The sequence below is a fragment of the Hippocampus bargibanti genome, linkage group LG14, assembly GCF_051943395.1.
Source record: "Hippocampus bargibanti isolate YZ-2025 linkage group LG14, ASM5194339v1, whole genome shotgun sequence".
NCBI lineage: Eukaryota > Metazoa > Chordata > Actinopteri > Syngnathiformes > Syngnathidae > Hippocampus > Hippocampus bargibanti.
Window position 1 is genome coordinate 10,532,361 of NC_142747.1, and position 23,239 is coordinate 10,555,599.

Sequence of the window (23,239 nt, forward strand, 5' to 3'; positions counted from 1 at the left end):
TCGCTCTTCTTTGCAAGACAATAATGATGTGAGATCAAAGCGAGAACACTGATGCTTGATTAGGATCTGTTGATGTCATTTGTGACCATAGCCGTTTTTTTTTTCAGAATTGCAAGATATCATAAAGTAGACAAGACAGACAGTTGCAGTACTAAATTAGAAGACAAAATAACAGGACAGACAAAGCTATACATTTTCTGGGTAGAAAAACACTGGAACAGGTTGAAGTCAGGATGGAGCTAAATATACAGGATCTTCCATTTAAAACTGTACATAAGTTGACAGTAAATTGAGGATACATCTAAAATATCATTTGTGTTTCTTTTGGATTTGGAAACTGGTGATAAATGAAAGTGATAAAAGTTCATGCACTGACTGGAAAGTAATTACAGTATATGTATTTATGAGTTGCCTCAGGCGGCCTGATTACCAGAGAAAATGACTTGCATCGACAATAAAAGAATGTTATTCCCACAAACACACAGAACATAAAAGAGAACACAGGAAACACATTCATATAAACATTATCATCCTGCTTTCTGTAATTGTGTGGTCTTCCAATACATTCTCCCCAGAAACAAAAAAAAATGAAACAATCTACTGTATTTGTTTTCAACAGAGCTGAAATTAGTTTACCAAGTATGCATCCGTAATTTGCCATTCCATAAATAAATATTTCAGATTCTACTTTCTAAAGACGTATGCGATGAAACTATCAGTTTTATTGCTGATCGTAGCAGACATGCACATTTCACCATGACGTCCCTGATCCACTGGTGAAAAGGACACTTTGATCCTCTCCTTTTTCATTTAGAACTGCTTCATACGACAAAGAGGGTGCAGAAAGTGCTTATGATTGAATGAATGTGTCTTTGGTTTACTCATAACTTCCTCAAACTTAACAGCGAAAAAACTGAAATTCTCCTCGTTGGTACCAAATCCACCTTACGCAAAGCTAACAGTTTCTCTCTCACTATTGACAATTCGACCATTTCTCCCTCCCATCAGTTAAAAAGCCTGGGTGTCATCCTTGACAGCACACTATCTTTCCACTCCCATATAAACAACTTAACCCGATCTGCGTACTTCCACCGAAGCAATATCAATCATCTTCGCTCGTCTCTCACCCCTCACTCCACTACTATCCTTGTTCATAGTCTTGTCACCTTCCGGATTGACTATTGCAATTCACTTCCCCTTGGTGTCCCTCAGAAACTTCTCCACAAATTTCAACTAGTCCAAAATTCTTCAGCCCGGATCATCACCAGAACCTCATCCTTTAACCACATCACCCCCGTCCTCCAAGAGCTCCACTGGCTCCCGGTCAAATATAGAATAAACTTTAAAATTCTTCTTTATACATTTAAAGGACAACCGACGTCTCCGGAAAAGTTGTGTCCATAATTTGTAAAATGGCTTCAAATGACTTCTACTGAGCGTATTTTACAAAGATTCCACCGCATATAGCTATATTTTACGTTTTAAGACTCGCGCTGAATATTCCGGAAGTCTTGTTTTTGAGTTGGTGACGAGTCCGTACGTGACGTCACTAAAGGAACGCCCCTGACCGACAAAAAGGACGCATTGTAGCAGTCCTTCCATCACGTCAATGCATTTTGCTATGCTTGTTTGGTCTGAAAACGTCATGTTGCACCAAAAAGAGCCAGAAGAGGGCGACCAAGCTCCATATAAGGAATTTATCAGCCTGTGGAAACGGCTGATTAATTCCTTACAGGACCTCGGTCGCCATTTTCTGCCTCTTTTTTGTGATCCATTTCCCCCCAATGTTGCCTCAAAATGGCACAGAATAAATTATTTAATCGATTGCAAACATGTATGCTTTCCTCTTCAGAACTATTTGAATCATATTCATAACTGGATGTGTAACAAGAAAGCATATTCTCCCAATCTGAAGCCATTGTTTTGATTCTCCAGCAATGTAAGACGTATTGGCGTGACGTCACGAACTGGGGGCGGGATTTTCTGAAAATGCCCAATTCACAGCTAATTTTTTTGCAGATTTTGGACACTTTGTCATTTTTATTGGTGTTTTGCATTTGAATAAAAATATCATACTGCGTGTTTTAGGTATTTTAGATGCTATAAAACGTTTTTCTGATGTCAGTTAAGAAACAAAAAAGTGATGTCGGTTGTCCTTTAAAGCTATCCATAACCTTGTCCCCTATACCTACCTGACCTTCAAATGTCTATTCCCTCTCGCCCCCCCTGCCCGTCTCAGCACGATGGGGGACAAAGCTTTCAGCTGCTCTGCCCCCAAACTCTGGAACTCACTTCCTCTCAACATTCGCAACATTGATTATTTTCCCACCTTCAATTCCCATCTCCAAACCCACCTATTTAAAATTGCCTTTTCTGTGTATCTTTATCTCGTTTCTATTTATAATTGTATCTATGCTTGTCTGTGACTGTAAAGTGTCCTTGAGAGTTTTGAAAGGCGCTTGACATAAAATATATTATTATTACAGTAAAGTCTCGCTATTTCGATATCGAATATATCGATAGTCCCGGTTATATCGATACTATTTCTATGCACGCACGGAGAAAATTACATGCAAACAGGGTCGGATATATCGATAGTCCCGGTTATATCGATATTTTTTCGGAACTCCCTTGAATATCGATATAACGAGACTTTACTGTATTATTATTATTATTATTATTATTATTATTATTATTATTATTATTATTATTATTATTATTATTTGTGTTGTCATGTTGACAGCAGCTCTGTTATTTTTTTTTCTACTTTCCTTCCTTACTATTCCTTCCCTCTTCCTTTCATCACTTTACTGCTGTGAAATGTAAATGTATGCACTGCGAGACTAATAAAGACTAATCCAATCTAATCTAATCCAATGCTGACATTTTAGCTCTGAGAAAAGTCTATCCTGTAAATGAAGTTCTGATGATTGAGTTTCAACAGCAAATACTGTTGGTGTTCAATGACATCTGTTTTTTTCATGCCTGAAACTCACATATTTTTTTCTCTGATGTTTCTGCTTTTTCAGGATGATTCCCTCCAGCACCAATGACTTCCTGGTTCGTGACCTTGCTGCCGGGAGAAGCTATGACCTGTGCGTCCTTGCTGTGTTCGACGATGTTGTCACCTCACTGACTGCAACGCGCCCTCTGGGCTGCTTGTCATTCACGACAGACACAGAATTCAGCCAGTGTCAAGCATTACACAGTCATTTCTTGGGAGGAACTATGATCATAATCATCGGCGGAATTATTGTGGCGTCCGTTTTGGTTTTTATTATTATCCTAATGATACGATACAAAGTTTATAGCCAGCAAGGGACAGCCCATGGAAAATCAGCCATTTCTACAACCGTGCCAAGACAGCAGAGCAATGGTCAAGGGGGTGGAGGTGAGGCCCACGTCCTGCCTCGCTCTGCATCAAAAGTGACTGACTGTCAGAATGAAGAAGCAGTGGGTCCTTCTGGGCCCATGTCACCGAGCAACAACCTGAGAGACACTGTTGCATTGGTTGTAGAGGACGCCGGTGGACGGAATATAAAAGCACGGACTGACTTTACGGGCAATGAAGAGTCGCTTTCACCCAACAAAGCCCGCTTTGCCTCCAGGGTGGCCATTGAGATGAAAAACAGACCGCCGCCATCTGTCGTCAGAGAGCCCACCTCTCCCAAGGAACTGGCAGGTAGAGAGCCGACGGACAAGGAGCACCGCGAGGGGAGGCAAGCAGCTGCGGGCAAAATACGCAAAAAAACAGTTCACAGGGGAAAAAAATTGATGTAGTGTACAGAAACGAGAAAAAAGTCTTACAGTAAAAGAAAAAGGAAATACTGTAGTAGAAACCGAGCGAGTGTGAAATAAAATGATCAAATTTGGCCACACTCGAATAACACACACACATTGTGATGTGTGCATTCACAATCATATATTGGATCCTTTGGTAGAGCAAGTATTTCATCACAAATTGCGTTATACAAATTCTTCAGGTGGCTTACACATTAATTACATCTCTACGAATAACATTATGCTTCTCTATTATACACTCAATTCATGCTACCTATGAAATAAATGGTAAATGCAAAAGTATTCATGCGGGTTAGTACACAAAGCTGTGTTTAAACAAAAAAAAAAATTCCGAACCTCCACTACCCATAATCGTACGGAAGAGGATTAGGGCCACTGAAGAAAAATATGGTTGGCAAAATTCTGACTCTAATCTCAGAATTCTGACTTTAAAGTCAGAATTCTGAGAATAAAGTCAGAACTCTGAATTTAAAGTTGCAATGAAAAGAATTCTGACTTCAAAGTCAGAATTCTGAGAATAAAGTCAGAATTCTGACTTTAAAGTCAGAATTCTGAGATTTAAAGTCAGAATTTTGCCAACCATATTTTTCTTCAGTGGCCCTAATCCTCTTCCGTACAATCGGCTCACTTCAAATTTTACAGTTTTTTTCTGTACTCATATATTATATCCTCGATTATGTTGGTATCCAAGCTCAGAAAGTAAGGTATTTTTATCCGCTTTGTGATTTGATAGATTGTGATGTGCGTTTGGATACGTGTTTCTTTGTTTGGAGAGAAGTTAGCATTCTTCATTTTTTCAGTTGTTAAAACTCTCAAGCCTTCATGAGAGTGTTGCGTCTGTGTGTGTGTGTGTGTGTGTGTGTGTGTGTGTGTGTGTGTGTGTGTGTGTGTGTGTGTGTGTGTGTGTGTGTGTGTGTGTGTGTGTGTGTGTGTTCGTGCGTGTGTGTGTGCCTCCCATGACAATATCCAAAGTACATACAAAGCAAAATATCCAAAATCAGAAAAACACTCCTATTTTTTTACTCCCCACTTTGTTTCTCGAAAGAAATAAACAAACAAGGTACCGAGTCATAATTAATAATATATACTTCTTGACCTTAATATAGTACAAAGTATTCACTTCTTCACACTTGCTTTCTTTGCACCACTGGAAATAACGAGGCAAATTCACAGCTCAAGTTTCCGACTGTCTATTCGCGCTTTTTGATGACTTTTCGACTCACACTTTGGGTTCCGTTCCCTCAAGTGATTGTTGTAAATATGGCCTATTCTCCTTGGAATCAGTCAGAGTCTAAGTGAACCTCTCCAGGGTGACAATGTATAATAGGCGCAGAAACACTAACCAATATGGAATACACCACACAAACAATGTGGAAGGGAAATCTGATCTGATTGATAGACAGTATTTAATTGAAAATGGCGGTGGTGGGATTTAATCAATAGCGATTAAAAAGATGGCTTACTTTGAGGTCACAAAAAAAACAGTCTTGCAAAAACAACAACAAAATACGAATTGACTATGATTTGAATGACGTATGCTCATTTAAAGGAGTGCAGCGGAGAAGCGTCCTTGTGAGAATGAGTCACATGAAAGCCGTGCCTCACGAACACTGAGATATTCAAATTACTCTTATGTTATTGCAATATATCAAAAGGAAAATATTTCTTGTGTACAAATGACAAAAGGTTAATGATGCTGAGGTCGATAGTGTGCGGAGGTTGGCACCCTTCTGCACAGGCAATTGCCACTTGACTTTTTATGACCTTAAGATGACCTCAAGAGCAACGCAGAGAGGGCTTCATGGAACGGGTTTCTATGATTGAGCAGCTGCGTCCGAGCCATAAATCACCAAGTGCGACCCACCGTGTTTACTGTTGTATTCAGTACAGTGCCACCGGACCCGAGAGCTGGGACGCCCGCTCCCTGGGGTGACTAATCACTTTTTTCCATCTGGCAATCGCCGGCTTCTCCAACATCAGGGTGTGATCTGAAAAATCACGCCGTCATGACTGTGAAATGTCGGCGAACAACACAAATGGCCACATGGATGAAAAATGGGATGTCACTGAAGTTTATATGCAAGTCAAGATAGCCACGTGAATGGTTTTGGCAACACACAAGTGACCCGCCAGACCAGAATGAGTTGCACAGGGCAGATTGACATACGATGCAATAATGGCTCATTTGGTCAAGCTTTTAACTAATTCACTGCCCGACGTGCAAAAATGTACCCACTTCAGTGCCAGGGTTGTTGTCATTGTCACTCAAATTGCAGGATCCACAAAATATTGAGTTTTCGGACTACATAAACAGTCAATTCAGCGTAAGAAACCTCAGACTCTATTCAGGCTCAGAAAAAAATGAGTTAATTCCTAAAGTATATGGGTTTGCAGTTATATGAGCTTGAAAAGGCGGCCCCTGTACAAAATACCATGCAATACATACATATTGGTTTATATCGCTCTTTGACAACAGCTGAAGCTGGAACAAAGTGCTAACATGGGAAAAGAAAGGGAAATGTTGCCCCCTTTTGGAACGGGAAAAACATTGCTCTAGTCTAGCCAGCACATTATCGGCACCCAAGCATGAAAACAACAAAACCTGATCAAATTCTGGATGCCGCTCTCGGCAGTGACGTGCGATGAGGTTCATGGCTGGTGAGGCACTGACGTCATCATAGTCAGATTTACAAACATATGAACTCTACAGAGTAGTTTATTCACCATTTGATTGGCAACAGTTAACGTCTTTTGTTTAAAATTTCATGTCAGCATTTTTTATATATACAAACTGTAGCATAGAAAAAAATAATTAAAAAAAAAAACGTTTTTATCGTGTTACCTTTAGTCCATGCGTCGCTCCTTCTGAAGAAAGGCATCAATAACTTCTTTGTAGAAGCCTTCCTTATCTTTCTTCAGTTTTAAAAGTCTCTCTGTCTCAACGGAGATCACTGCCAGTGAAGAAAGTCATCCTTGATCAGTCCTGTTCCGACTGTATGTTTTCAGTGCTGAGAATGATCTCGTCTACTTCTCCAGCAACAAATGGGGCTGCACCGATCTCATTTTTAATGTCATTTCTAATGACATCATCAACTGCTTCAATTAAATCGTTCTGTATTCTGTTTCACAGGCTAGAAAATATAGTGGATGTCCCAAAATGACTCGCTAGCCTGTCATCTTTCTGAGCGAAAGCATGTAATAGTTCAACATAGTTGCCACGATGAGCAGAGCCCTTACTTTCATCATTTCCACGAAATGCCAGCTGTTGTTTGGCAAGGAAGCAGGTGGCATTGATGAGATATTTTCCCGGTTCTCCTTTACCTTAGCATTGTGGATGCTGATGTTGAGTCTTCGCTCATTTTTGATGAGGCTCCGTTGTAAAATTTTCAGGTCACAATATCCCATTTGACTCCAGACATTGTCACAAATTGAGAACAGAAGGCAGGAAAAGCAGAAAAGGCGGTTTCTTGCTGGACATCCACACAGCCAGCCTTTTCGTGTGTACCAGTCCGCCTGAAAAGAGCGATTATTGTGTCCCGTTGTCTGAGGCAAACCTTTTAGCTCCGGTGTTGGTCTTCCTTTAATTATTACCTCCTGCTTCGATTGAAAGTCCAGTTTAGAAAATTCTTTCAATTTAGATATGTAATCCTCCATTCTGAAAGTGAGGCCAAGCAACACGAAAAAATGACTGCAGGGTTGCACTTTACTTGCTAACTGTTTACTGTAGCTTTCTGTCTCTAATTCTATTATTCTGCAGACGTGGAGTAAGAAGTATCTCTGGAATCACAAGCGCCCCCTGCCTGTCATGAGGCGGGAGAACTGTGTGCCTCACCTACGCACAGCGTTTTGATAAAAATAAAACAAAATAAACACTGGAGTACAGTGTTTATAATGTACAATGACTCTACATTATATATACCAGCTAAACTGTAGAAATTTAGTTCATATACTAAACGTGTTTGAACGCTTTAATAGCGATATGTAGAAGGACAGCAATGCGGTCTAACTGCAGAGCAAGCCAGCACAGTTAGCATAGTGATTGCGCAATCCATAGTGAGGATCAGCCGGCTGGTGCCTCACTGCTCGTCTCTACTTAGTATTTGAACGGTAAATGTGAAAATTCAGCGATTTAGAAAAAAATCCTAAAACGGTGAAGTTAAATGGACAAGAACTTTAAAGTACAAATCACTAAATACATATAACTGTTTAATTTATTTTTTCATTTAAAGGACAACCGGCACCATTTTTTGTTTTTGTTTCCCACTGACATCAGAAAAACGTTTTATAGCATCTAAAATACCCAAATCAGGCAGGCTGATATTTTTAGTTAAATGAAAAACACCAATAAAAATGACTTCAAAATGAATCCGGAAATGGCCAGTTTCAGAAGGTTTCTCGAGAATCAAAACAATGGCTTCAGATTCGGAGAAAATGTTTTCTTGTTCTTGTTCTTCTGAAGAGGAAAGCATAAATGTTTGCAATTGATTCTAGGAGTCCTCCCATATCAATTCGAGCCGTCAATGACAGCAATGTAGCACCCAGAAAAAGCAGAAGATTGCGCCCAAGCTCCGTTGGAAATGGGCTGATTTGTCAGCTGGGAATTTGTGTCAGCGAATATCAAATAGTTGTCTTGGTGCAACACACAACGATTCACCATGGCGTTATTTATGTGTTTTCCTTCTAATTTCGCCATCAACACGGATTAACACGAAGTTTTCAGACTAAACAAAGTACCCAAAATGCATTGTATGTCGCTTTCTCGGTCAGGGCGGTCCAAACGTGACGTCACATGGGGATCGTCATCAACTCGAAAACAAGACTTCATATATTCAGCGCAAGTCTTAAAACGTAAACTATAGCTATATGCTGTGGAATCTTTGTAAAATACGCTCAGTCGAAGTCATTTGAAGTGATTTTATAAATTATGGACATAACTTGTTCGGAGTATTTCCGGCCAAACACTCCCTCCAAATGCTCCTGGCCCGGCCCCTCTGTCAAATTTTAGACGCTAGCCTGTCATCTTTCTGAGCGAAAGCATGTAATAGTTCAACATAGTTGCCACGATGAGCAGAGCCCTTACTTTCATCATTTCCACGAAATGCCAGCTGTTGTTTGGCAAGGAAGCAGGTGGCATTGATGAGATATTTTCCCGGTTCTCCTTTACCTTAGCATTGTGGATGCTGATGTTGAGTCTTCGCTCATTTTTGATGAGGCTCCGTTGTAAAATTTTCAGGTCACAATATCCCATTTGACTCCAGACATTGTCACAAATTGAGAACAGAAGGCAGGAAAAGCAGAAAAGGCGGTTTCTTGCTGGACATCCACACAGCCAGCCTTTTCGTGTGTACCAGTCCGCCTGAAAAGAGCGATTATTGTGTCCCGTTGTCTGAGGCAAACCTTTTAGCTCCGGTGTTGGTCTTCCTTTAATTATTACCTCCTGCTTCGATTGAAAGTCCAGTTTAGAAAATTCTTTCAATTTAGATATGTAATCCTCCATTCTGAAAGTGAGGCCAAGCAACACGAAAAAATGACTGCAGGGTTGCACTTTACTTGCTAACTGTTTACTGTAGCTTTCTGTCTCTAATTCTATTATTCTGCAGACGTGGAGTAAGAAGTATCTCTGGAATCACAAGCGCCCCCTGCCTGTCATGAGGCGGGAGAACTGTGTGCCTCACCTACGCACAGCGTTTTGATAAAAATAAAACAAAATAAACACTGGAGTACAGTGTTTATAATGTACAATGACTCTACATTATATATACCAGCTAAACTGTAGAAATTTAGTTCATATACTAAACGTGTTTGAACGCTTTAATAGCGATATGTAGAAGGACAGCAATGCGGTCTAACTGCAGAGCAAGCCAGCACAGTTAGCATAGTGATTGCGCAATCCATAGTGAGGATCAGCCGGCTGGTGCCTCACTGCTCGTCTCTACTTAGTATTTGAACGGTAAATGTGAAAATTCAGCGATTTAGAAAAAAATCCTAAAACGGTGAAGTTAAATGGACAAGAACTTTAAAGTACAAATCACTAAATACATATAACTGTTTAATTTATTTTTTCATTTGATATTTCCATGACAGCTTTCCATGATGACAGGTGAGGCACTGCCTCCCCTGCCTCCACTGACTGCACGTCACTGGCTCTCGGTCATATTTTAAATTCCTGAATAAATTCGTGAATGGCAGTGAATGAGTTAAGCTTGACAAACTGAACCATTGGTCATGCTGTTTGAAATTAAATTGTTGTTATTCAAAGATTGTAAACTGATCTCGAGTCACATTTTGTAAAGCTTAAAATATTTTTTTCCAAACTTAAACGTTGTCAATTGCACATCAGTTACCAAATGCGGCAGACTTGGATCACAGAGCAAATTTGATTGTGTCAGAGGCTAAGAAGGGAGGAAAAAAACTAATCTTGCCTCTGGGCCACCGTTAAAAATGTGTCCTTGATACAAGACGAATCTTACTGTTCTATTAAGCAACTTAATCATGGGGAGAACAGGCTATTCTAAAGCTAATAAAAGTTTATGATGGCTGACTTATTCCCTGGTTGCACATATTCAAACAACACAATCTGAAACAAGGACTCAGGGTATCTGCCTGTAAGTTTGATCATTTGTATCTTGTAGGGGAAAAAAGGAAAAATAAATCCTCAAAAGCAGATTTTCACCAAACGAAAATCTGCTCAGAAAATTAGAAGGAATAAATGGACAAACCATTTCACACATCAGGCTTAAAAAGCTGAAGTTGAAATGTGTTATCGGGGTCTGGTTAGCCATTCAATTAGCTTCCATGAGTGGCTGGAAATGAAGTATCATTGAGTCTAGGATACGTACACGGGGCAGAGGGGAGATAATGCAGCGGCAAAGAGCCATCGAGCTCAGGGAACGTTTTCACCTCTATGAGCTTTTATAACAGTTAATTGACCTATATGCTGCCATGAAGTCTGCGATTATATCATGAGAAAATGTCCACCTCCCCTTTTTTAAGATTAATGTGCAGAGAAGTACTTGCATGCGTACTTCAAGTGTTTCAAAAGTAGTTCGCCATATTGGCCTTGGGTGTTCATTGCAGCTACATCAGGCTATAATTTTGGAAGATATTTCATTGAGTTCATGCTATAATGAGATTTGGTCTTCATGTAAAAAACCTTGATCCCATTGTATTTAGTATCTTTTCACTTTAGAGTTTATTCACCTCATCCCCTTCCAAACCAAACTTGGTTGAATACTTTCATTGTAACGAACATCCAGCAAATTGCATGCACACGAGAGACGAACAAAATAATTATTTGATTAGTTTCTGAATCTCAAAAAAGTGACAGGTCTCCTTTGTGCACTTTGATTTGCTTTGCTGGCATGTTCACTCGTTGGCACTTCTAGGGCAAACCATATGACGTTGAGCCACGCTTAAATGTGTTTGAAGGGAGACATTTAGGTTTCTGGGGGTATAAAATGAGCCGATGATACATTTCACTGCTTGCTGCATTGCAGAGACAGGAAACATTGGTCTGATCAGAGGGAGCCTCAGAGTCAGAGTTGCTGAAGAACACAGCTTGTGACAGATAAGAAGAGAAACCCCATTACGGAGCGTACATTGAAAACTCATACAGTAGATTGTGGGATTTTAGCTTGTTTTGGTTCTATAGATTAGTCTTGTGGGTTTTGATAGGGTGCTTTGGGGTGTGTGTGTGTTACTATGTCGGTCGGTCCGCCGGTCGTCCAGCCGTTTGGTCGTTTGGTCGGTCGGTCGGATCACCATTGAAATATGCCTTTGTATTACAATATAATGCAGTAAAAGCTTATTGTCACACAATTCATTATTTAAAGTTAATTGTTTGGAATTGTCAAACAAGTGGAACATCTGTTCATCATATTTGTTAAATGTGTTGAATTGTCAGATAGCAATCCTTTGGTGAACAATCAGCAGCTTGCCCTGTGTAGTCCCTCATGTTAAAGGGGTTAAAAGTTCCCCTTGGGAGGTCAACGTAACATTCTCTTCAGTGGAGTGGAAATCTGTGTGCGCACAAAAAAACTCAGGGCCAGCTCCCAAAACCCTGCAGGACTGTGAATGCATTTGAGAGATATAATGCGTGAGGTTGAAATGCCTTAAGCAAGGGCAGCAGTGCAGCCTCCCACAAGGTTAGCCAAAATTGGAAAACAGTTTATTTCCACACAAGGATGTCTTTAAGTATTCGTGAAAAGCTGTGTGTGTTGTTCCCGTGGCCCAACCATAACCTTGTAACCTGTCCTTCTTCCATGCCTTAAAATACCATCACTATTTTTTCTTTCTCAACCCTCATGCTTGTTTCCATTCTTACCTACCACCTGCGTCGATGAATACTGTACATCTCCTTGGTCCCTCCTGCTGTGTTTGTTATTCTCCCTTTGCTATTCACTATGATTGCTGTCTGTCTGAATTGTTCACTGCTTTCTGGTTTGTTGTCTCTGCTGCTGATTCTTTCTCTCCTTCCCCATCTCTCCACTGCCTCTACCAGCAGATGATGGACAGCCTCGTAGGGTCGAGTGGAGAATTTTTAAGATGTGACAGTCACCTGGCCTCACAATGAGATGACTTGATGAGTAATGATTGACATCCAATGCTTGTAGAATACTGTCTGTCTCAGACTCAAAAGTTTGTATCTTGCCTCTTTTGCAAATGGGTATTTTTCCCAAATCAAATTTTGATATGATGTGATATAAGCGTACCATTCTGTATGAAAATACCACTGCAGTTCAGAGTCGACGTAGCTGGTTGCCGCCACAAGATGTCTAAAAGCATGATTGTGATAGCGATGTCAGCATCGTAAATATTGTGAAGAACCACAGCTAATAACCACAGCTAATAAGTTCAACCCCTAAATTATAGAATGTCATAAACAAAAAACAACAATGGAATAAACAATGTAGAATTGCACTAACTTATTGGAATATGACTAATGTTGGCATGTAAAAATTCCTAACTTGCTAACACTAATCATTTAAAGTAATAAGACAATATAAAAAAATGGACAGGCAAGACAAAATGTACAGTTCTGAGCTCAACTGTCTTGCTTGTCAGAATAAGATAAGCATGTTTAAATTTCTTCTTTTCTAAATTACAATGTCTTTTGAGTATGGGGACAAAACCTAGACACTGGTTTGGATATGTGGACGATTCTTTTGTCATAATTAAAAAACAAGAAATTCAATCCTTCACAGTCACTTCAACTCGGTAGATATCAACATTAAATTTACTCGCGAGGACAATAAAGAGAACCAACTAGCCTTTTTGGATTGTAAAGTAATTATAAAAAAGGACAGAGCGCTAAAAACAGAAGTCTTTAGGAAAGGCTTCGCACACTGACCAATACTTACTTTTCGATTCTAACCACCCTCTGCAACACAAACTAGGAGTTATCTGAACCCTCCATCATAGGGCTAAACTAATACCATCAAGCATCAAAGGTAGAAAAAATGAGTCAAAACATATCAGGAGGGAACTTAAAGAGTTTGATGTTTCTCTTTATTTGTAAGTAGGTTCGTTGTCAGATCTCCCAGGCAGGTGACGCGCAGAGCTTGATCGTGGCGTGGAGTTGAGCAAGTTGTGCCGTGATGTCCGTCCGACGCCCGGCGTGAGCCCCGTGGTTCGCCCAATCTCTCTGTCCCGCGACCGCTCCTTTTATACAATTTGCAAGCGTGTGCTATGCGTCAGGGTGATACGCACATCAAGGAGATCAAGGAATTGAAAGACATGAAAGTGTTGAAAAGCGCACTTCAAAATCATACACGCGTGTGACGCAACAAACTCACAAACTGTGGTCACAACTCAGTTGTCGTTTAACAAATGTCAGAAAGAAAGAATAGGGAATGAAACTAAAAATTCTTAAGATACAAAAAGGAGAGGAGTAGCAGTACCTTACATTGCAGGAGTTTCTGAAAAACTACAGAGTCCTTTGGCAACACAAAATTCCTACTTATTTCAAACCGATAAACACTTTAAGGCCAAAATTAGTGCATCCAAAAGATAGGCTGCCAAATGAAAAACAAAGTAATATAGTTTATTCAGTACATTGTAAGAATGAAAATTGTAAAGAGCAATACATTGGGGAGAGTAAACAAATTAAGACTTTAACAAAAAAATACTTTATCAACATCGCAGGGATAATACAAGTGGGCCTCAATCGGCAGTACATTTGCACCTAAAAGCTAGCAACCATTCATTTGACGACAATGAGGTTAAAATCTTCGCGAAACAACATAGATGGTTCGAAAGGGGAGTAAAAGAAGCGATTTTCATAAAACAGCTAAATCCTTCACTAAACCGATATGGTGGTGTGAGGTTCAATTTGGATCGTTCGTACAACAGCCTGCTTAGGCAACATAGGATTAGTAATACTGATGAGATGATACCGGAGGAAGTGGGGCAATCAGGCCAGTCGTTAGTCAGGACAATAGGAACAATCAGTGGAGCCACAGAGAGTAGTCATCTGCTCCCCCCCGAACTGAGAGCAGGGACCTATCATAGCAGTGTCCGGCACCGCCATGTCTGGACAGTAGGGATATATACATAGGGCAGATACTACCAGTTAGACTTTAGTTCGCTGAAGAAGTATCTTGATTAAGAAGCAAAACGTCCGACACCTTCAAAGAAGTACAGATGACGGCTGAAGAAACCTTTTCATCGTTTGAGTATGGAGATTTTTTTTCATTTGACAAAATTAATTGTGATCCCAAGATCACAAGTACTATTTTTGTTGTAACAAATATTTTAAGTGGTCGGAAATGACTGCTTGATTAAAAACAGTATTGTTTTAGTTTTAATAATCTGAGGCAACACGTTCGATGCCTTAAAACACAATGAACAAAAAAAGATACAACTCAAGGGTCATGTATGAATGAATTTCCTTTGTCAAGGCTCCCTCCGCGTGCAGCCTTTTCTTTAGACTGTTCATACCCGCTTTGTCTCCTGCTCTTCCCCAAGTGTCTTTTTCAAGTCTTTTCCAATTTTTTGAGTCTTTAATTGCTGCTGTTTTCAATTCACAACCTTCTCCCTGTTGAATATTTTCCCTTGCAACACGTTATTACTTTATATACCTAAATCTTGTTTTACATCTTGCCCTCTCCATTCAATTCCATCTATCTCATTGTCACACATATCGTCCACATTGTAATTAGTGAAATAACATAACCTGTCGGTAAAATAGAAAGAATATAGATACTACTGAGAATTCATACCATGACTCATTAATTACTACTGAGCGAGAATATCAAAACACAGAACCGTCAAGCAATTTGTTCACAGTTGTAGATGGTCATATATGTATTTCATTGGCATGGTGAGCAAATTAAGTCAATGGACAATATCAGATTCTAAAAACATGGTGTTGATATAATTTTTCCTGGGACAAACATGATTGGATTGGATTGGATTTGCCTTGATTTGTCTCACAGTGGCGAAATTTACATTTCACAGCAGCAAAGATGATAAATGATACAGTAGAAATGGACAATAGAAGGGTATCAAATGTCCTAAAAATAATACGATGAGGAGAAAATGCCCTCAGGCCACATCCTAGAATGACTCCAAATTCAAAATTGCAAAATTCTGGCCCATTGAAGGGACTTCACCTTTGTTAATGTATTCCAAATCCCTGACTTCCCAATCCCCTTTATCCAAACATTTTCATTTCAAGGTATTTAGGGCACCCTTTGTGATTCCTTGTTTTCTTGTGATTCCAGTCTTTATCCAATTATGTTATTTCACACCTGAATTCAAATCACAAGGTTGTCCTCTCTTCTCTTCTTCTTTTCTAGAACTCTGAGGTTTCAGCTCTGAATTGTTGAAATCAAGAGCACACATAAGAGAAAGCCAAGAAGAAGAAACCACCGCTGTCCTCTTTTATCTTGTTTCCTGTACTCGTTGTTGTGTCATTTCTGGATTGGATTACCATCGTTGTGCTTGTGCCAATGGTGATTGACCACTTTCTGCAAGGTCCACTTCTTGGCAGGATCGTCTTTATCAGTTCACATTGTGCACTCATAAACGCAGAATTCACCTTATTTAAGCAAAGCTACTAGATCGAGTCGAAGCAGATGCTGCAGACTTCACTGGATTATTAAAGAAGAAAAAAATGAAAATAATGGCAACAAATGATGACTTGACATAAAATGCATATTGAATATATTGTAAACGATCTTCTCCCCGATTGGACAAGTATCAAGTGGATGAAGAAAGTAGACTGGCTGTTGAATCCCCTTCAACTTGTATCGACTACATATGCTGACCACTGGTATTTTGGATGTCAAGACTGCTCACACATTAATCATCCAGATTGCAACCGACATTAGGAGCACTGACAGATGCAAAACCAACATGTATTCCTTCTAGCTAATCACATGAAAGGCAGATGTGCTGCTGTCAGATGGATTTCAACTTTGACACAGCCCTTAAATTGAGTGGTTCATTCCGGACAATTCATACCTCCAGAAGAAGAAGTGACTCTCCTGGATATGTATGGGAAATGTTACATCACTAATGTGGCGCAAAAGAAACTGGACTCGATCAAGCAGAGCATCTTTTGTGCCAGTCAAAAATATTTTAATATGGCCCTGCCTTTTTCCATTGGATTCATCCTTCAAGGGACTGTATGACTTCAAAAACTCCCCTGCCCGTTTTGGGGTTATCTTTAATCCAGGTAAGTCATATTCAGCCCATTAACCCAAGCAGACTGAGAAAACTCATTCATTGAGCCACAGTCAGTCACCCCGTCCGTCCACTGTGTCTCACGTTCCAAAACACAGCAACACTTGCAGTTGACAGTGACTGGATGAGTGCTACTTAAATGTCTTTTAATTACTGTCGGCTAGACAATAAGAGACTCATTCATGCTAAAGCAAGTGTGGTGTTACTACAGTTCGCTGGCAATTTCTCAACATGCAGCAAAAAAAAAAAAAGCGTTACTCCCTATTGTTTGGCTCTCTTGGTGTCTGACTCACATGGATTTCACACTCTCCGTCTCCGTGATTCTTGTCCATCAGACGTGTCCTTCCTGAAGATATTTGTGTCTTGCACACAACAGTGGCTGGCTGTGGATTTGAGGCTAAAAGTCTAGCTCCTCTCTTGTAATAAATGTGTCAATGCCAAAAATACCAACTGCATCTTTTGGCCGCAGAAACAAACTGTCACACAATTGACAGTAAGACAAGATATGGCCACAGAGTATGAGAAGAGAGTCTTATGAAAATAACTGTGAACCAACATAGGAACCAACCATTCAGCTTTCAGTTAATTTTATTCTTCACGGTGTTTCTTCCTGGCCGCTTTGTTGTAGTTTCCATCTTGTCGTGATTCTTGATATTAACTCATTCACTGCAACACATGTGCAATAATAATAATAATAATAATAATAATAATAATAATAATAATAATAATAACAATAACACATGCAGCAGCAAAGTTGTGAAAGTAAGAGAAAAAAAATGAAAGGAAACGGAAAAAAAAATGTGTATAATCCAGTGCCAGGGCTTTTGTCATTTTCACTCAAATTCCAGGACCCATGGAATATCGAGTTTTAGGACTACGTAAAATTCAGTGCAGCGTAAGAAACCTTAGACTCTCTTCTTTAAAAAAAAGTTAATTCCTAAGTTACAGTATATGGGTCTGGAGTAATATGAGGTGCAAGTGTACAAAAGGCAAATGCAGGCCCCTTGTGGAAGGGAAAAAGCATTGCCATAGGTCTGACCAGCGCTTGATAGGCACTCCCCCACAAGAAAAACCAAAACCCGAACAAATTCGGGAATGGCGCTCAACATCATATTTTAAATTCCCAAATACAGTAAAGTCTCGTTATATCGATATCGGATATATCGATAGTCCCGGTTATATCGATACTATTTCTATGCACGTACTGAGAAAATTACATGCAAACAGGGTCGGATATATCGATAGTCCCGGTTATATCGATATTTTTTCGGACTCCCTTGAATATCGATATAACGAGACTTTACTGTATATGATGATGATCGGGAATGGCAGGGAATGAGTTAAATTACCTTATTTTCTGCACTATGAAGCACACATAAAAACCTTCAATATTTTTTCAAAAGCTCGAAAACGTTTTACACTATGTCATTCATTGGCCCACCTTATAACCCAGTGTGCCATATAGTCCGGAAAATACGATTGTTGAAACCAGCCAGTCTGTTTCGTATTTCAGTGAAAAAAATAAAATGCCATTTTCTACTCGTCCTGGAAGTAACTGTGGTCTCTATCAACTATCTCTTCCTTTGCAGCAGTCTCCATTTTGGAAATGGCCTGGAAAGACTCACACAAGGCTCATACAGCAAGATAAACGGGTATGTTTGCTCCTGAATTGATCCCACACCTGAACATAATGACACAAACATTGCCGGAAGTTTGCTCCAGGAAGGGAAAAACAAAGGAAATGGAAACCATGTTTACGATGCCCTTTCCACCAATGTCGTGTTGCTCTTCCACAACGCCAACAGCAAAAAGAAAAACACTCAGCCAAGACTGAAGAAAAATATCCAAAGATTTCATAGTTTAAGATGGCGCCAGAGTGACAATGTGATAGAAGGAAAATAAAAATAACAAAAAGATTGAGAGAGGTTCATCCACAAACGACTGTATGTACACACACTTACTCATTATAGATCGATGTGCCCCCCCCCCCCTGGTAATACATAATGTATTATACAAGTACTGTACATATGTTCCACTGATAGCTTATCATGAAATGTGACTTTATGGTTTCAACTGGTGTTGCTGCAGAGGTGAAAGCTGAACATGATAAGCAGCTTTATTTTATGGGAACTGAGGAAATAGTGGAAGAAAGAGGGTGATTATAAAAATAGGGAGGAGGACAAGAAAGAAGAAGCAAAGGATAATTAAAGGAAAAGAGACACCATTTTTTGTTTCCTAACTGACATCAGAAAACCGTTTTATAGCATCTAAAATACCCAAAACACACAGGCTGATAGTTTTAGTCAAATGAAAAACACCAATAAAAATGACTTAAAGTGTGCTAAAACCGCAAAAAAATTGAGCTGCAAATTGGGGATTTTCAGAAAGTCCCACCCCCAGTTCGTGACGTCACGCCAAGACGTCTTGCCTTGCTCGAGAATCAAAACAATGGCTTCAGATTCGGAGAAGATGCTTTCTTGTTACTCATCCAGTTATGAATATGATTCAAATAGTTCTGAAGATGAAAGCATAAACGTTTGCAATTGATTAAAGGGGTCCTCTCATATCAATTCAAGCTGTCAATGACAGCAATGTAGCACCCAGAAAATGCAGAAGATGGCGCCCAGGCTCTGTTGGAATTGGGCTAATTTGTCTGCTGGGAATTTGTGTCAGCGAATATCAAATTGTTGTCTTGGTGCAACACACAACGATTCACCATCGCGTTATTTATGTGTTTTCCTTCTAATTTCGCCATCAACACGGATCAACACGAAGTTTTCAGACCAAACAAAGTACCGCAAAATGCATTGTGTGTCGCTTTCTCGGTCAGGGGCGTTCCAAATGTAATGTCATGTAGGGGATCGTCATCAACTCGAAAACAAGACTTCCTGAATATTCAGCTTGAGTCTTAAAAATATAGCTATAGGCCGTGGAATCTTTGTAAAATACGCCCAGTAGAAGTCATTTGAAGTGATTTTACAAATTATGGACACAACGTTTGGTCAGTAAGATAAGGCTGCGGAAAATGGAAGAAAGAACATACGTAGTGGCTCGGTTGAGGTGATGTTCCTTGTTCTGTTGGAGATGTGAGATGCATTCTGAAATTTTCTGCCAGTATTGCAAAATAAAATGATTTGAAATGCTAAATTTAAAATAGCAGAGTTTTTTTAAACTTGCAAACATTTCAACACGGTTGGGATTTGTTGTGAGTTGTGAATGCAGTATTTTCCGGTGTGTAAGGCGCACCCAAAAGCCTGGATTTTCTTCAAAAAATGACCCTGCATCTTATATGCAGGTGCACCTTATATGTGAAGTCATATTGAGCCACAACAGGTTTCGCAACGACTGTCAGCAGCCACCGACTCCATTTCCCCCTGTAGAAGAAGTCAGGCATAAACTCAGCCTCAACTGTAGTGCCTAATAGTGTGGTGTGCCTTATACAGTATTTGGAAAACTTTGATATATTTATATATTTTATTCGGAAAATGCTTTCCATTCATTGAAAGTGTGCCTTATAGTCCAGTGTGCCTTACTTATGGAACATTTGAAAATACATCATTCATTGAGGTTGCGCCTTATACTCCAGTGCCCCTTATACACCGGAAAACACTTTACTTTTTCTGGCATTGTCTCCTACTCACTGCGACTATTTCTCTCTGTCAGTTTTTCATTGACACCTGAGTAAATATGGTCATTATTTTGTTCATTTACAATTTTAGTGTTAATTGTATGATAGTTAAGGTGGAAGGTTATGGCCTATGACTGATCCCCACGATTTCTAATGAGAAGAATAGTATTTGTGCAGACGCAGTGCATTTGTTTATGAGCAGGATGAAACAGTGTGCAGCATTTGGAAAATGGAGTGTTGGAGTTCTCTCGTTTCCTCCTGGTGTGTCAGTTTCGAGCATATATCAAGAAATGCTGAGTTTTAATATTTTTTTTAATTTAAACAGATTATTTTCTTCCAGACAGTTGCTTTTTTTAGGTGTTCAATTACCTTACGCCTTCGTCAGAGCTTTAATGTAAAATGTCAGGCTGTATGAGGAAATGACGTTACCTGTTCTTGCTAGTGTCAAATCTTTGGGGCACCGTATCATCGAGGCGGTTTGATCTTTCAAGAAGTGTGATGATGTCCTGATCGCTATGAAATTAAACCATCTTGACATGGAAGGCCATGAAGGCTGAAGATGAGAAAGACATGAAGATGTCAGAAGTGAGCAGGGGGGATTGCAAAAACAACCCCGGATAGACCTTTGGTGTGAAAGAAACTGGACACATAAAAAAAACAATATACAGACACCAAGTGTTGAGAAGTATTGAAACAGCCAGACAGATACTGTCGGGATTACTAGGAAAAAAACAACGATATTGTCCGGCGAGATGAGATGAGTCAAGATGACGCGGGCTCTTAGAAAAGGAATCAAAGCAACGGGAAACGTGAATCCAAACATTGTGATGTGATTGAAGATATTGTGAGCAGTGAAGCAACTCTGCAATGTGATGACAGCAATGCAAAGCAGACTTTTTGCCGCTGTGGCGAGAATGCTAATGAGTGAGGGTTTACTGGACTGCACAGAGGGTAACATTTAACCAGAACGCAGATGTCTGAGCATCAAACAGGGAGGTTGATTTATTGGTAGACATCAATTTGTAAATACAACACAGTTTCGAATTATGTTTGTCGCGGACATTTGCAGACGTCTGATGTGAATGGAATGTTTATGTCATACATATTTTGTCCACTTAGGTTGTATGAATACATTTGTGAATATGCATGCACACACACACACACACACACACACACACACACACACACACACACACACGCACACACAAACACACACACACACACACACACTCACGCAGACACTCACACGTGAAAAACTTATCAACTTATCATGAATACCATAAAAAAAAACATGTGGAAACAAGAATTGAAAAACAATATTAACTCATCTTCTCTTTCTCTTTTCAGGCCCACATCTTTCAAGTCCTAAGAGGAAAGCACAGTTCAAAAAATGAAAGAACTCTGTCTCATCTTTTTTTTAAACTTGTCATTCACTGCCGTTGAATATTTTCAACTGCGGAATGAATGTTTATGATTGCAAATTGCTTACAGCATTGTTTTCAGTGGTCTGGGTTCCATTTACATGGTAATCGCATCATTATTTTGTACCATTGAATGGAGTTTACGGCCATCATGAATTACCTGAAGTCTAATCATGAGTTTCATTTGATTTCTCTGGGAGAGATTTCCAATTGAGCATTTTGACGCATGACCGTCACTAGCATCGCTTTCCTCCTCCCCTGCTTTGGCCCATACAGGTGGAATTTACGATCAATAAGTACTGTCTCTGATATGTCCGCCTCAAAACAGCCTCCATTGAAATCATGGTCATTTGCTTCATCATCATCATCATCATTGCAGAATATTTGAAAGAATAGCTGCTCCAGAGGAAGAACCTTGATTCTTTACAGTTCTTGTCGAAGAGACTCACACAAGTCTCCACTCTAACCAACACACCTCCCTTACAGTATGTTTGCCCTTTATTTTTTCCTTTGGTCTTTATATTTTGTATGTGTATATAAATCAATTTGAAATGTTATAGTTTTGTACATGTAATTTTTATGGTGTGTGAATATTTTAATAAAAAAATGGGTGGACTTTGCAATTTAGTAGTTGTTTGTTTGTTTGTTTGTTTTTGTTTTCGTATGCCATGCTTCTTAGGGATATATATATATATATATATATATATATATATATATATATATATATATATATATATATATCCCTATAGTATAGTATAGCCGTAAAGCCGCCCGTGATTGGTTAAAATCCGTGGTAGAAGACTGGGGGGTGGGTTTTACGCACACACACAAAGGAGACCACCACAATTCAAACAAGCACACGAACATCATGGATGTTGAGACAAGAGAGAAAGCTCCGACAGCGCTATAGAGTAAAAAATGACACGGTGGAAAGTAGATGTTTGTCCGATCGGTTTGCTCCACTAAAATGGTGATTGCTCTCTTTCACCAGGTGAGCTCACAGTTAGCATGTAGTGTGTCTAAATGAGTAAACATGCATCAGACTTCCGCTATCCAAGCGCCAAATCGCTAACTCTGGGTAGCTTCCTCGTTTGATCCGCTGGTGCTCGACTGCTCCGCTCCGTTGGAAATTGGCTCATTTGTCCCCTGGGAATGTATCTAAACTTACACCTTCTTTATGCGTGTTACCGCAATTGGCTTCGACACAACGATTCACCATCGCGTTATTTATGTAGTTTTCCTTCTACTTTTCACGATCAACACGGTGTTTTCAGACCAAAAAAAGTACCCAAAATGCATCGTGTGTCGCTTTCTCGGTCAGGGGCGTACCAAATGTGACGTCACTTCAGGCATCGTCATCAACTCGAAAACAAGACTTCATGAACATTAAGTGTGAGTCTTAAAACGTAAAATATAGCTATATACTGTGGAATCTTTGTAAAATGTGCTCAGTAGAAGTCATTTGAAGTGATTTTACAAATTATGTATGCAACTTGTCCAAAGGTGTCGGTTGTCCTTTAAGAAATATTTCAATGGGACTGAATAAACTGTATAAGAAATTAGGATTGGGAAGAGCAATCAAAGTCACATTGCAAAAATCGGTCATCATATATGCCCCTCAATTTAGCGTTTCTGTGTGAACATTGGCACTGTAGGTACAGTATTCCTCTTGATTGAACATGATGCCGTGTCATGTGTTGTC

At 39.6% G+C, this 23,239-nt stretch overlaps 1 protein-coding gene across 4 annotated transcripts in view; it reads left to right on the forward strand.

The window, feature by feature from the left end:
• Positions 1-22,152, forward strand: part of LOC148888261 (leucine-rich repeat and fibronectin type III domain-containing protein 1-like protein) — a 100,019-nt gene extending 77,867 nt beyond the window's left edge. For 3 of the 4 annotated variants that reach the window (XM_089013880.1, XM_089013879.1, XM_089013883.1), the window contains 4 exons: positions 3,030-3,682; positions 15,600-16,480; positions 18,078-18,140; positions 21,464-22,152. In XM_089013880.1, coding sequence (XP_088870006.1) covers positions 3,030-3,682; positions 15,600-15,607 — 661 coding nt within the window. In that variant the 3' untranslated portion in view covers positions 15,608-16,480; positions 18,078-18,140; positions 21,464-22,152. The remainder of the gene's footprint in view (positions 1-3,029; positions 3,683-15,599; positions 16,481-18,077; positions 18,141-21,463) is intronic. The other variant, XM_089013882.1, reaches the window with a different exon arrangement.
• Positions 22,153-23,239: the final 1,087 nt, after the last annotated feature.